Below are 14,452 nucleotides of genomic sequence, written 5' to 3'. Positions count from 1 at the left end.
CTAGTTGCAGAGAGCGGGGACTACTTTTCGTTGCAGTGCAGTGGCTTCTCTTGCTGTGGAGCACGGGCTCTAGGTGCTCGGGCTTCAGTAGTTGCAGCACGTGGGCTCAGTAGTTGTGGCACGCGGGCTCCAGAGCGCAGGCTCAGTAGTTGTGGCGCACGGGCTTAATTGCTCTGCAGCATGTGGGATCTTCCTGGACCAGGGCTTGAACCCGTGTCCCTGCATTGTCAGGCGGATTCTTAACCACTGCACCACCAGGGAAGTCTGAGAACAATGCAGTTTTTGTGTCAGATACTTCACATTCATAATAGATCAGAAATGCTTTGTGTGAAATGCTTTTAGGGCAACACCACAGGTTCTCTTCGCCATTTAAATGCTGGCAGCCCTGCTTGTCTTCCCTGGGAACCCCAGGGTCTGACTAAGGGTCGACATGGAGGGGAGGGGCTGTGAGGATGTTACCAATGGGAAAGGAAATCACAGCCCAAACTGGAAAGTGATAGTCTTCCCAGTTGGGGAACAGAAGACCTGGAATAGTTTTGTAATTATCTATCTTCATTATTTTCCTCTCCCTCATGTCTGTTTCTTCCTCAACCAATGCTTTGGGAAAGGACTCAAAAGCCATTTCCTTTTATTAACAAGAACAGCTGGTGCTAATTTTATAAGGTTGATAACGCTTATCAATGTTACCTAGTCTCATTTTTACAGTAACATTGTGAGGCAGATACTTCTGCTGTCTCTATTTTATAAGCTTAGAGGCTCTGCGAGAAGTGCCCCAGAGTGTTCACTGAGTCGGCTGTGCAGGGCTCAGACCCTAAGGCTGGCTTCCCGAGAGCCTGCTTGTAACCATCTAGCAAGACTTCTGCTCCTAATACTGTAGATACAATGAGTAGAACAAAACCAGTTAAAGGCCTTTTCCTGTAGCGGTACTGTATGCTGCATGTTGCTTTTTTACCTCAGTGTAATGTGTCCACATTGATTATCTGATATTTGCCCCTAAATCAGCCTGTAATAGTGGAGATGATATTGTCCCTTTGCAAATAAGGAAGGAGGAGCAGAAAGCCCAGGTGGCTTGCCCAGAGTCAGCCATCTCCCAGGGCTCAGCCCAGGTCCTTCCTCGTGACCCTGTTAGGCCTTGCTGGTTACTCGTTCTTGGCTTCTGGATCAAAGAGACGAGATAAAGCTCTAAACACACTGTTGGTGGGATTAAGAACGCTAGCTCCATCAGGCTTCAAGCCGATGTCTGAATGGACAGCTGTAGAGCAGTCCTTAGATTCTAACTTCATGGTTTTTGCCCCAGGCTCTTGGTTACATAAGAATATGATGATAATTTTTCCTTGTTTCTCAGAGCTGATATGATTCAGCTCTTGAGAGGAATTTGCAATTTAAAACCCTGAAATATTTCTTCTTTTGAGAGTTCTGGTTATAAACATAGAGCCTTTTGTTGTGTTTAAATATCCCTGGGGGGATGGCCATGACCCTTTTTACACGTTGGGTCTCCTTAGCTAGTCAGACGGGCTGTGGCACAGAAACTTCTTTTCTTTTTCATGAAAACATTTATTTTCTCTCTGTCTCATGTCGTTACATGCATTTTCAGAAATTTTTCAAAATGCTTCTCCTTTCAAGGTCTAGAGCCCTTCAGGATCGGCCCTCACACCAACTTTGTTAACATTGGAGAGCGCTGTAACGTTGCAGGATCCAGGAAGTTTGCTAAACTCATCATGACAGGAAATTATGAAGTGAGTATCTAAATAAGACCCTCGAGGCATCTGCCAGGCTTTTGGCTAAGACAGCACACAAGTGAAACAGCTCTGCCTTTGATAATCATTAGCAGAGCTGCTGGGAAGTGTGAGAAGAACGGTAGAGTGTGTTTGTAGCTGGCAGAGCTGGTGGGAGGATGAGGCTTCGAAAAGTCATAGCTGCCCTTGTCAATATTTTTCAAAAAAATTCATCCAGGGTACGAAGTGGGATGAGATGGGAGTCACCCAGGTTCTAGCTATTTCTGTTAATAGTGAAATACATTTAAAAATTTGAGGATACTCTTCATTTTGGCTTCTCACAAATCTTTCCAAGAAAAGGGAAAGCCAAGACAATTCCTATTCATTTCCTCATGACCACATCAGACACTGACTAATGTGGTATTATTGATTCTGTTCACTGTAAAATAAGCTAAACAAACACAAAGCTTGCAAGGTAGTTTCACCATAGGATTCTTAAACTCGGTCACTGTAAGGATGAGCAAAATTTAATCCAAATAGAGCCCACTCTAAAAATCTGGACCATTGTTTTTCTTATGCAAATACAAAGTTAAAAATGGAGGAACCTGATCTGAGCTTTAATGATAGCCTTTGCAACCTTTAGGAAATAGATCTTCCAGCAACCAGTATCGAAGCAGACTTAGTTCTAATCACAAAGAAAGGGCTCATTTATCGTCCTTTATGGACTTGTTAATGACTGCTCCGTGGCCTCCCTCAGCGATCTCCTCTGCAGGTAGGTCAGTAGGGCCTGGTTACCTGGTTCTGACAGCTCCTGTCAGTCCTATTCTCTTCGTTCCCACTGCTGCCTAGCCAGCACGTGCTGCTGCCATGGTCCTCCCCAGTTTAGAAGCTTTCACGGGGTGGCTTTTTTTGCACATGGGATAAAACCCAAACTCCTTTAGACCATCATCCATATAGACACCAAACTGCCTTCCATCCTGATCTGTCATCTGAACATTCCAGGAGGCTTGCTTCTGCCTCCAGGCCTTTGTTCCTGTTTGTTCCCTTCTGCAGTCCTGATGACCCTTCATGGTTGTTTAGGGTTCTTCAGTTGGCAGTATTTCTATTTCTGTTTTGATTCTTAAGACCATTCTGTGGTGTCCCTTTGAGCTCTCAGATTTGATACATTTGCTACTGAGGGCAGACGGCACTTTAGGAAGAAGCAAACAAGTCGGAGTGATATCTGTCACCTTATAAGGTCTTACTATTGAATGTATGCCAGTCACTGTACTGAGCGCTGTACAGCATTGCTCGTGTAATCTTTACAGACCTGTGAGATAGGTGCTGCTATTATCCCCATTTTACAGGTGTGCAGCTGGAGGCTTGGGGGAGGTTAAACCACTCGCCTACTGTTTGACAGCAAGTGGATGAGAGACCCTCAGTCCTCAAAGCCCATACCCTTCACCGCTCTGCTGTCTTGGCTTGGAGGACACGGGAAGGAGGCCGGGAAGTAGGAGGGGGTTGGGGAGGAATGGCTCCTCACTGGATTCCAGTTCCCCATAGTTAGTGACCCCTCAAGGCTCTGTGGTTAAGGGAATGACCTGAGAGAAGGTCCATTCCTGTCTTTGTGCCCAACTTGTACACCTTTAAACAAATCACTTCATCTCTTGGAGCCTATTTGGGAAGGTTGGACCGCTGAGCTGTGATTCTGTGGCTCTTCTGATGTAGAAAGGTCAGGCATTGGCATCTGTGTTGCGTGTCTTTTGACCCCTGGTCTAACCAGGTCGCTTGCTATCCCCCCTGTGCTCCCTCCAGTCCATTTCCCAGGGGCAGCTGAAGCTGCTCCCTCTCAGGTAGCTTTCTCCACTCAGTCTTCAGAGATCTTGCCCTTCCTGGTGTTTAGGCAGGACATTTGACTCGTACGTTGTATGGCAGTGCCCGTAGCTTTTCATGTGCTACATCATATGCCCCCAACTAGATGAAAGCCCTTCAAGAACAGGGACTGTGACTTATACCTCTTTTTATTCTTTATGGTATTAATATTTAACATACTGCTGATATCGAAAACATTTTTTGCTGAATTTTATTGCGATCCTTTTTCTCTGTGTAACCTTGTGTCATTATGAGTGGTCTTTCCTTGCGGCCTATGCCAAAGTGTCTCATGCCTATTCTTTTACAGTGATTGCAAAAATTTCTGTTTGGTTTCTTTGGCTAAGAAAAAATTAGGACAACATCAGAATCTACAGTTGATTTTACCCCTGCTTATTTTATGACACTATGAAGTGTGCAACAAAGACTTAAAGTCTCTGCTGTACCAGTCAGTTAGAAAGCCTTATTGAACATGTCTCTTTTGCCCAGTATTGTTCAAATGAGAGTGGGAGATACCTAAGACCTTTCTAGATTTCCAAACGCTTAAAATCTATTTCGGAGAATAAGCTAATACTCGTGAAATTGTGAGGAAATGATAATGTAATACACCATGTGATAATGTTTATAATAGTTATAGATGTTTAGAGGCAGCCGGTCATTGCGGAATAAGCAGTGTTTCCCAAAGTATGTTCTCTGGAACACTGATCCTACAAGATATTCCTTAAATGACCGTAAGTGGGAAATGCTGTGTATTGTATCTTGTCCTTGGAGATTTACGGTGTATAATAGTGTATCAAAGGATTTGAAAATCCTTTTAGCACAGAAGAAGTTTATTTATACGCATATTTCATGTAACTTCTATCAACAGCCTACAATGACTGCTTTGCGTGTTTCGGCAAACACTGAAGAGTTAGATAAGTTTCGGACTGTTTCTCTAAGGACTTTTTTTGGAGGAGATGGGACTTGAGCTGGATCTTAAACAGTACAGGAAGGAAGGGGATTGTGTTGGAAGCAGAGGGAACATCATGTGTGACACAGAGGTGGAAACAGATTTGGCTGGGTGGAGGGTGCCGGGAGTGGGCGATGGGCGAGAAGTTCAGTTGCATGAGAAGATGGGGCAGGTCCCAGAGGGCCCGGAACACCAGGCTGAGGGCTAGAGGCTCTTTGCAGGAAGAGTCGAGCTTCGCTGGGTTCTGAGGAGCGACCCGCTGTGATGGAAGCAATGTGTAAGAAAGCTTCATCTGGGATGGTTGAGAGCAGGCTCAGGGTCGGGGGTGCTGGCCAGGCAGTCTAGTGGAATCTAAAAGGACTGCCTGCTGGGGGTGGTGAAGGACTACATTTGTCAGCCTTCTCTTAGTCACCCTCTCCCAATGCTCGTTCCCCTTGAATTCCATCCTCAGGAAGCTCTGAGCGTTGCCAAAATGCAGGTGGAAATGGGAGCCCAGGTGTTGGATATCAACATGGATGATGGCATGCTGGATGGACCAAGTGCAATGACCAGATTCTGCAACTTCATCGCTTCCGAGCCTGACATTGCCAAGGTCGTACAAAACCTTGATTCTTCAAGGGAGTTTACATGTGCTCCTCTGTCGCTCATTTAACTTTGTCACTTGTCCCTTTGTCTGTCATGTCATACACTGGTTTTCTGTTGTCCTGTGTTGAAAGCCCAGTGGTTTCTGATTGTCAGTTTTCTCACTTAATGGCAGCCTTTCGATAGAAACCAGACTTTAGAGAGAGATGTGACTTCAGGGTGGCTGTTTCCAAGGCTTCTGGAGTTGGTCACAAGGATTGACTGAGTTTCCTCTGATGTCTGGCTAGGCTAAGAACCAACTTTTCATGTCTCTGAAGGATATACTTACTGTTCTTACCGAATCATTAGTTCTCTTCCTATCACAGACAAGGGAACTCTGTTAATCCTTCCTTATTGCAGGAAGAAGAGACCTTTTTAGGTTTATCAGGGTGAGACAGACTTATAAAACAAGATTAAATCAAGGTGTTAATGTCAGCTTTTACATTTGTTCTTTAAAAGATGAAAGTTAATTTTTGTGTCCATCTTTTCAAAAATTTTAGATCGATTCTAAAAACTTTCAAAAGTCTCACTTCACTTCTCTACCATTGAATTTGTGATGAGTGATTTTTGAAGTTGGTTTTATTGTTGGTGTTGTTGTTTGAAAGACACCTCCTATAGTGCTTTAAGAGATAGGGCTGTCATTTTTTTGTTAAGCTTCATTCAGCAAATGTGTAAGTTAGAAGTCTTGTGGTAAGCAGTGAATTACATTAACCTGTCCTTCATTTGTCTTCAACTCCTCACTTAAAAGCCTCCACGGTCCTCTGGGAGTAAATATTTTGCGAATTTAAGGTGCAGAGAAGCTAAATGACTTGTTCAAAGTCTGAATCAGACGGGGAGCCCGTGAAATGACTTCAGTGCTTTCATTCTGATGTTTAGCTGTGATCTTTTGAGTTATCAGTTTCTGGCCCATGCATGGGGTCTCTTGTGAGACTGGAATTACTCCAAGTCTTTTGGGATTTAGGAACAAGGGCTTAAAATCAGATTAAAATCGTATCTCTGTCACACTACTGTTATTTGTTTCTTGTTTCCCTAAGGAAGAAAGAGGGAATATCTGGGGGTCCTTGGAAGGGGATTTGTGGTAACTTACAGTCTTTCTGTGATCACCTTACCCTTCTGACCTCAGGTGCCCTTGTGCATCGACTCTTCCAATTTTGCTGTGATTGAAGCTGGGTTAAAGTGCTGCCAGGGGAAGTGCATTGTTAACAGCATCAGCCTGAAGGAGGGAGAGGATGACTTCTTGGAGAAGGCCAGAAAGATTAAAAAGTTTGGAGCTGCTGTGGTGGTTATGGCTTTTGATGAAGAAGGACAGGTGAGTGATTTCTTTTGCTCTCGCTCCATTGTGTTACACAGGCTTAGAGCAGTGGAAGAGAACTGAGTCCAGAACAAATGTGTTTACCATATATATCATATGTGTGTGTATACACACACACAGAGCCATACCTCAGAGATACCACGGATTCCGTTCCAGGCCACTCTAATAAAGCAGATATCACAATAAAGTGAGTCGCATGAATTTTTTGGTTTTCCAGTGCATGTAAAAATTATGTTTACACTATACTGTAGTCCATTAAGTGTGCAATAGCATTATGTCTAGGAAAACAATGTACATACCTTAATTAAAAATACTTTATTGCTAAAAAATGCTGACCATCATCTGAGCCTTCAGGGAATTGTAGTAGTAACGTCAAAGATCACTGACCACAGATCACCATAACGAGTAGAACAATAATGAAAAAGCTTGAAATATTGCGAGAATTACTAATACGTGACACAGAGACACGAAGTGAGCAATGCTGTTGGAAAAATGGTGTCGATAGATTGCTCGAGGCAGGGTTGCCTCAAAGCTTCAATTTGTAAAAATGCAGTATCTGTGAAGTGCAATAAAGGCCAGTAAAACGAGGTATGCCTGTAGATATACATGTGTGTATGTGTGTATACACAAGTACACACATGTGCATACATACTTTATATATGTATACATATATATGTGTGTGTGTGTGTATATTTCATATATATATATATATGAAAATTACATAAGACACAGTAAGGTTTTTACATCAGTTGAGAAAGGAATTATTCAGTAAACGCTATTGTAATAACTGACTCTGCATTTGGAAGAAAAAGAGCCCCATTTCCCACCATATCCCAATATAAAATATACATCAATTAAAGATCTAAATGTAAAAAAAATCTAAAGAATATATGAGAAAATATTCCTTGAAACTTGGGAAGCCAGAAAGAAAACTGATAGACTTATTTACCTAAAAATGTAAAACTTTGTATGACAAAAGATACGGTATTATTTGCAGCATGAGTAATAGCAGTGGGTTAATATCCCTACTCTGCAAAGAGTTTCTATAAATCAGAAAGTAAAATGCCCTAATCAAGTCAGTAGAAGAATGAACAAAAGAAAAGAACAAGTGATTTTTAGAAAAAGAAACACAAATAGCCAATAAACCTATGAGAAGTTACTATACTTACTAATAATTATATTTCTATAAATAAAAAATGAAGCAATAATGAGATATTAATTTCCTTTATCAAATAGAGGAAAAAAGGGGAAAAATTGAGAAATGGCAACTCCAATGTTTTCTGTGCCACAGAATCAGGGAGGGGCGATGGGAGGCTTCAAACACAGTGATTGTTTAACCTGGGTGATGGGTGTGTGGTGATTACTGTATTGTTGTTTTATAATGTTATAAATACTTTCATATCTATTCCATATTTAATTTGATTAAATATTAATTTTAAAAAATCCATACCTTATAATTCAGCCTTCTTCTGGGAATCTTTATTAGGTTGAGTATGTGTTCATATTCATTGTAGCACTGTAGTAGCAAAACATTGAGAAGGCTCTAAATGTCCATTAATAGGGGAATACTTAAATCTGCCTACATGTCATATAGAATACTGTGTGGCAGTTAGAAAGAATGAGGTGATGGAACCATGTCTAGAATATATGTATGTACATATACATATGTTTGTATATATGTGTGTGTCTCTCTCTATATATATATGTATATATATATATATCTTGGCCACGCCATGTGGCATGCAGGATCTTAGTTCGCCAACCAGGGATCAAACCTGTGCTCCCTGCAGGGGAAGCACAGTGTCTTAACTACTGGACCACCAGGGAAGTCCCTAAAATATATTGAAAAGTAAAAAAACAAACAAACAAACAAAAAAACAAGTGGCACGATCCTGGTATTATTTAATAAAAAAGGATTTATATGAATATATGTGTGTCTGTAAACAGAGAAAAAAATTTGGTTGTTAACTGGAGGGTAGGGCTGAATTGACTTCTTATTTATATAATTGATAAGTGGTGGGGTTATATGTTATTCTTCTTTTCTTTGTTTTCTCGTGTTTTTGAAGTAAAACTGTTTTTAACAGAAGTGTCTTGTTTTTGTGCAAAAGATGTATTTTCTCCATGAAAAAAATTCACATAGTCCAGAAGAGGACAAAAGAGAGTTAATTTTGATAACAAACATGTATTGAACCTTTAGTTGCACCAAGCAAGCACACTCACATGTTAAATCAGTTTTTCTTCCCAACATATAAATGTTGGGTATATATTATTATTTTTGTATTTCATGTGAGTAAGCCAAAGCACAAAAACTTTACCTGACTGTTGTCGTGCTCGGATTCAAACCCAGGAGATCTGGGTCTGTGCTAAATGGTTGGGTGAAAGAATCCAGGGTGAGGCTGTCAGGGAAGAGTTGGCTATTTTAGAGAAGGTGGTCTTGAAAAGCCCCTCTGACGGGGAGATGTTTGAAAACCTGAATAAAATGAGAAAGCCACGTGGCCATTTAGGGGAAGAGAAGAGGTTCTAGAAAATTGAAGATTTTGTATGAACTGCTGTTCTTTAACTCTTGCCCTGACTCAACAAAATGTTGACGTCTTCCCGTCTTAGTAAATATGGATTATAACTCCATCTTTTATGGTTGCATTATATTCCAGTATGTATGTTTTACTTAGTCTATTATTGCATAAAATTGCGATTGTTTCTAAAATTTTAGTAGGATGAACAGTGGCCAGTGAATATACTAATTCGTGCAGCCGTTTTCCTCTCGTAGAGTGATTTTCTTAGTTCATAGAAGTGGTCAAAGGCTGGGTCAAAGGGTGTGCACATTTGACGTTTTAACACACATCGTTAAATTGTCCTTCTGAAAAGTTGTATCTAGTCATCTTCCACTACTAGTTCAATGTGGTAAGACCATTTGACATAATTTTTATTTTTACCGAAGGTGTATATGCAGATAGTGAAAGAGACAAATAGTTCTTTTTATGAAAAACAGAAGGCTTAAGCCTCCAGGTCCCCAGAGGCAACCACTTACAAGTTAGCTGATTCTTGTATCATTTACCTCCTTAACTTCAAATTACAGTTTTAGTTATTATTTGTTGTCTTTCTATACTGGCTAAGGATTTAACTTTTTCTCCATCTTCTACTCCCGACTCCACACGTCTTTACTTTTAATCCCCCCGTCCTTCCAATATAGTTAATTTCAGTTGTAACTATTTTTGGCACCTACATTAAGCTGTGTAAAAGCTGAGCCATGTAGTATACCATGATTCCTTTTCCTTTCCTGCACCCTCTTTCTTTTCTATGAAGTTAATACCTATCTTTGCATTTGCTTTGCTTCTTATGTATTTTCAGACTGTTCCCTAGTTGTGTAAATGTCCAATATCCAGTGTATCCAAAGACACTAAGTAGACTGTTGTTTTAATTTCTTGAAGAATTATCTCTCCAAGTCTTCTGACATAATCTGGAAAGGTTGCTCAGTGGGCCAACCGCACAGCTGTCACTGCAAGATATCCCTCCCCATCATGTGGACAGTTCTTCTCACCTCTCTCTTAGGTGTTTAGATCTCATAATTTCCTCATTCTTGGTTTAATCTCTCATTTAGTGAACTGTATCCTCTGGTTAACTTCTTATGAAAGAAGACATGGCAGTAAATATTTTTGAAACCTTTCATGTCTGAAAACGGCTTTATTCTACTTTTATACTTAATTAACAATTGTGTGGGTATAGGAGTACAAGCTTGAAATTATTTTCTCTATGTTTTGAACTCATTGATCCATTGTCTTCTAGTTTCCATTGGTATTGGTAAGAAGTCCAGTGCTATTCTAACCTTTGATTCTTTTTGTGAAACCTATTTATTGTCTCATTTTCTGGATGCTTCTTTGATCTTCTGTGTCCATGGTATTCTGAAATCTAGTGATGATGAGCCATTCCTTGTGCTGGGCACTCAGTAGGCCTTGTCAGTCAGGAAACTTAGAGCCGCAGTTGCAGGAAGTTTCCTTGAATTGTTTATCCTCTCTTGGCCTGTGTATTATTCAGAAACTGGATGTTTTAGAAAGATCACCTAATTTTCTTATCTTTTCCCTCCTGTTTTTCAGTGCTGACATTTTGTTCTACTCTATGTGAGATTTCTGCATCTGTGTTTATGTCTTCTTTTTCCAGGAGCTCTTTTTTGTTACCTAAATGTTCTTTTTCAAATTTCGATAGCAGCCTGTTATTGTTTAATAGAGGCAGATGTCTTCTCAAATTCCTTCAAATATATCTTGAGCACCTAGTATGTGCCAGGCCCTGAGGAGATAGCAGGGAACAAACCTAGTCCCTGCCCTTGTGCAGTTTATGTTCGTAGGGGGCAAAGGGAATAAGAAATGAAAAAACATAAAGACACACACACACACACACACACACACACACACACACACACACACACACACACACACACACACACACACACACACACACACCACCCCCCGGATGATACTGAATACACTGAAGGGATATGGAAGGGGTAAGGGTGATAGGAGTACCAGGATGAGGGTGGGGGATGCTCTTTCATATAGGATGGTTTGGGACGGAACAGAGGGGAGAATATGAGATTGAGAAGTTCTGAGGTTAAAAAGGCAGCTGCGGGCTTCCCTGGTGGCACAGTGGTTAAGAATCTGCCTGCCAATGCAGGGGACACAGGTTCAATCCCTGGTCCGGGAAGATCCCACATGCCACAGAGCAACTTAGCTCGTGCGCCGCAACTACTGAGCCTGTGCTCTAGAGCCCGCGAGCCACAACTACTGAGCCCACATGCCACAACTACTGAAGCCTGCGTGCCTAGAACCTGTGCTCTGCAACAAGAGAAGCCACCGCAGTGAGAAGCCTGCGCACCGCAACGAAGAGTAGCCCCCGCTCGCCGCAACTAGAGAAAGCCCGCGCAGCAACAAAGACCCAACGCAGCCAAAAAAAAAAAAGGCAGCCACCAAATCGTGAAGGGCCTTGGAGACCACTGTTAACACTTTGGCTCTTCCTGTGAATGAGCTGGGAAGCCACTGAAGGGTTTTGAGCAGAGGAGCGAACATGGTCCGATTTATGTTTCAAAACCACTCTTGTTCTTCGGGGAGAATGGTCTGCAGGGCCAAGCAGAGCCACTGGAGGTTGTTGCTGTAGCGCAGATGAGGGATGATGGTGGCCGGGACCAAGGCGGGAGCAACAGAAGACGTGAGGAGCCATCCATTTCTAGATGTGTCTTTAAGGTAGAGCCAGTAGGATTTGCCTTCGCGTTGGTTGTGAGCCGTGAAAGGAGGAGGAGTCACAGATAATATTCAGCTTTTTGGCCTGGGAGTCGAGGTAGGAGGGCAGTGAGCAGCCGATCTGGGACGGGCTGAGGAGAAGTTCCGGTTGGGACGGGCTGAGGAGAAGTTCCGCTTTGGCTGTGTGTTTCCAGTGGTGTGCTCAGGATGTGGTTGTGGAGATGAGTGTGGGCTTCATGGGCAAAGTCTGGCTTGAAGATAGGATTGCCTTACTTGGGAATTATTTCTTCCTAGATGATATTTAAAGCAGTGAGACTGACTTCACCAAAGGAATGACAGTAGAGAAGAGGCCCTAGGACTAAGCGAGTCTTGGAGCCACAGTGCTTCGTGGTCAGGGAGAAGAGGAGACGCCATCAGAAGAACTTGGGAAGGAGCGGCCTGTTTGGTAGGAGAGGAACTAGAGGGGAGAGTTCACCTGGAAGCCATGTGAAAAGAAAACTTCTGGAAGGGCATGACGAGCTATTTTAAAGAGCTGTGGGTAGATCAGGGAGGAGGAGATCAAGAATTTACCCTTGGATTTAGAAATGGGGTAGTTTATGATCTTGCTGTGCTGTTTCCAAGGAGATGAAAGCTTAATCGCAGTGGGTTCAAGAGAGAAGAGGAGAATTGGGGGCAGCAGGTATAAACCATTTTGGGGGAGTTTTGCCAGAAAGGGGAACAGAAATAGGGTGGAAACCAGAGATGGATATGAGGTTAAGAAAGGGTGTGTGTGTGTGGGTGTGTGTGTGTGTGTGTGTGTGTGTGTGTGTGAAGACAGATGATGTGACAGTATGTGTTTGTAAGCTGGTGGGAGTGACCTGGTAGAGAGAAGGGGAGGAATTGGTGCGCAGGAGAAAGGGGGCACTTGCTCAGTCCATGACCTTGTGGGTCGAGGGGCTGGCAGCCAGTGTGCAGGGGGTGGGGCAGCGTGCTCACAGCGCAGCAGCAGCAGGCAGGGCTGGGAGTGCTGGGGGTGTGTGTGGTTTGACTGCTTCTATTTTCTCAGCGAAGCAGGAGGCAAGGTCAGCCCTGAGAATGAGAATGGCATGTTGTTTGCTTCGTGTACTGGTGCTTTCCCAGAAGTGTGAAGCAGAAGCACTCCCATGGGGAAGGGTGGTCACTGCCTGTGCTGTTAAAACACATACACACCCCTGGGCTCCACCCCTGAGTTTCTGACTTATGTGGTCTGGGGTGAGACCTGGCTTCGGTAATTTTAAAGCCTTAGACGTGATTCTCCTGTATACTCTGGCTGAAAACCACCAGCAGAGTTTATCTCATTTAGTCCTCGTAGTAACCATGTGGGGTAGCTGTTGCCCCATTTTACAGTGAGCCAAGGTCAAATGGCTAGGACGTAATGGAGCCCTGGTCTGCCTAGTTTGAAGACTGATGGATGCTTCCAAATCCTGTGTTATCTCCCCTGCAGAGCGCTTGATCTTGGCTGAGAACAAGCTTTCCCAATTTAGATTTGAATGAGTCCACAAATAAAAAGCAAATGTAGGGGAAATTTTTTAACTTGCTAGTTATGAGAGAAACACACATTAGAGCAATATTAAAGTGACATTTTGTCCTTATTAAGTTAGCAAAAGCAAAATTTAAAATGATCAAGATCTGTGCTGGTGCAGCAGTGGTAAACAGAAGGCCTCATTCATTGTAAAGTATAGTAAAAACTGAGACAGTCCTTTTGAAAGACCCCATAATGCCTATCGAGAGTCATGAAAATGTTCATACCCTTTGAGGTAATGATCTCATTTCTGGGAAAGTATCCCAATAAAAACATTCAGCAGCATAAGAATTCTATATATGCCAAGGTTTTTCACCAGCTTTTTATTGAAGATAAAACAACCTAAATGCCCAACTGGAGAGAAAGTGATAACTTAGGTTATCATTCTGTTGTAATATTATCCAGAGTATTTCAATATTAATTATGAAGATTATGGAGCAGCATGACAGTGCTTACAAGATATAAATAAAAAATTAAAAACCAATAGTTATATAGACACTGTATATGCAACTACATAAAAACCACATTTGATAAAGATTGGAGGATAATGCTATTAAGGAGAATAGCTGTTAGAGTAAAGGTGGTGGGATTAAAGGTCCCTTTTCAAAATCTGCTTTTCCTGATTAAAAGTAATTTTTCTATACAATTATAGACCTACATATGCTCATTGAAGGATTGTAGTATTGAAAATTATAAAGAACAAAGTAAAAAACTCATATACTTGAATAGTTCAGAAATCAGCAATACAGATATTTTGATGCAAAGGCATTTCTTCTATTAATTGAGTTTGTAACACCTTTGAGTGTAGCAATCAGGTAAGAACCAAGATTTGCTTTGCTTGGATGACACCACTGGTTATAAGGAGAAAACAGCTCTCTTAAATGGAAGACCACTGTTGCAACTAAACAAAGCAGAGGAACATACAACGTGCTTATGTTCCAGTACATGGCGACTGTCTTTGCTTTATGTTTGTGATCCATAGTGCAATGAAAACTGCAAGGTCAAGGCCAGATATGACAGGGAGGACTGGCCCCGAGCCTTCTGGATTAGAAGGCATATAAGGAAGCACTTCTGTGTTTTTTGTTGATGTTAGTAGTTTTGATCAGCTGTTACTTTTAACTCTAAATAACAACAACAACAAAATATATATAATATATATAATAATATATAAAATACGAAGAACACTTTCATTATTGAACTTTCTATGGGAAGAATTATTACTACTCACCTCCAGATTTA

At 41.8% G+C, this 14,452-nt stretch overlaps 1 protein-coding gene across 4 annotated transcripts in view; it reads left to right on the top strand.

The window, feature by feature from the left end:
* Window positions 1–14,452, top strand: part of MTR (5-methyltetrahydrofolate-homocysteine methyltransferase) — a 163,096-nt gene that overhangs the window by 40,873 nt on the left and 107,771 nt on the right. For all 4 annotated transcript variants that reach the window (XM_079899952.1, XM_079899954.1, XM_079899951.1 and 1 more), the window contains 3 exons: window positions 1,624–1,736; window positions 4,964–5,104; window positions 6,257–6,442. In XM_079899952.1, coding sequence (XP_079756078.1) covers window positions 1,624–1,736; window positions 4,964–5,104; window positions 6,257–6,442 — 440 coding nt within the window. The remainder of the gene's footprint in view (window positions 1–1,623; window positions 1,737–4,963; window positions 5,105–6,256; window positions 6,443–14,452) is intronic.

The sequence above is a fragment of the Stenella coeruleoalba genome (genome assembly GCF_951394435.1).
Source record: "Stenella coeruleoalba genome assembly, chromosome: 16".
Lineage (NCBI taxonomy): Eukaryota > Metazoa > Chordata > Mammalia > Artiodactyla > Delphinidae > Stenella > Stenella coeruleoalba.
Note: the sequence above shows the minus strand (reverse complement) of the source record. Positions and strands in the feature narration are given on the sequence as shown.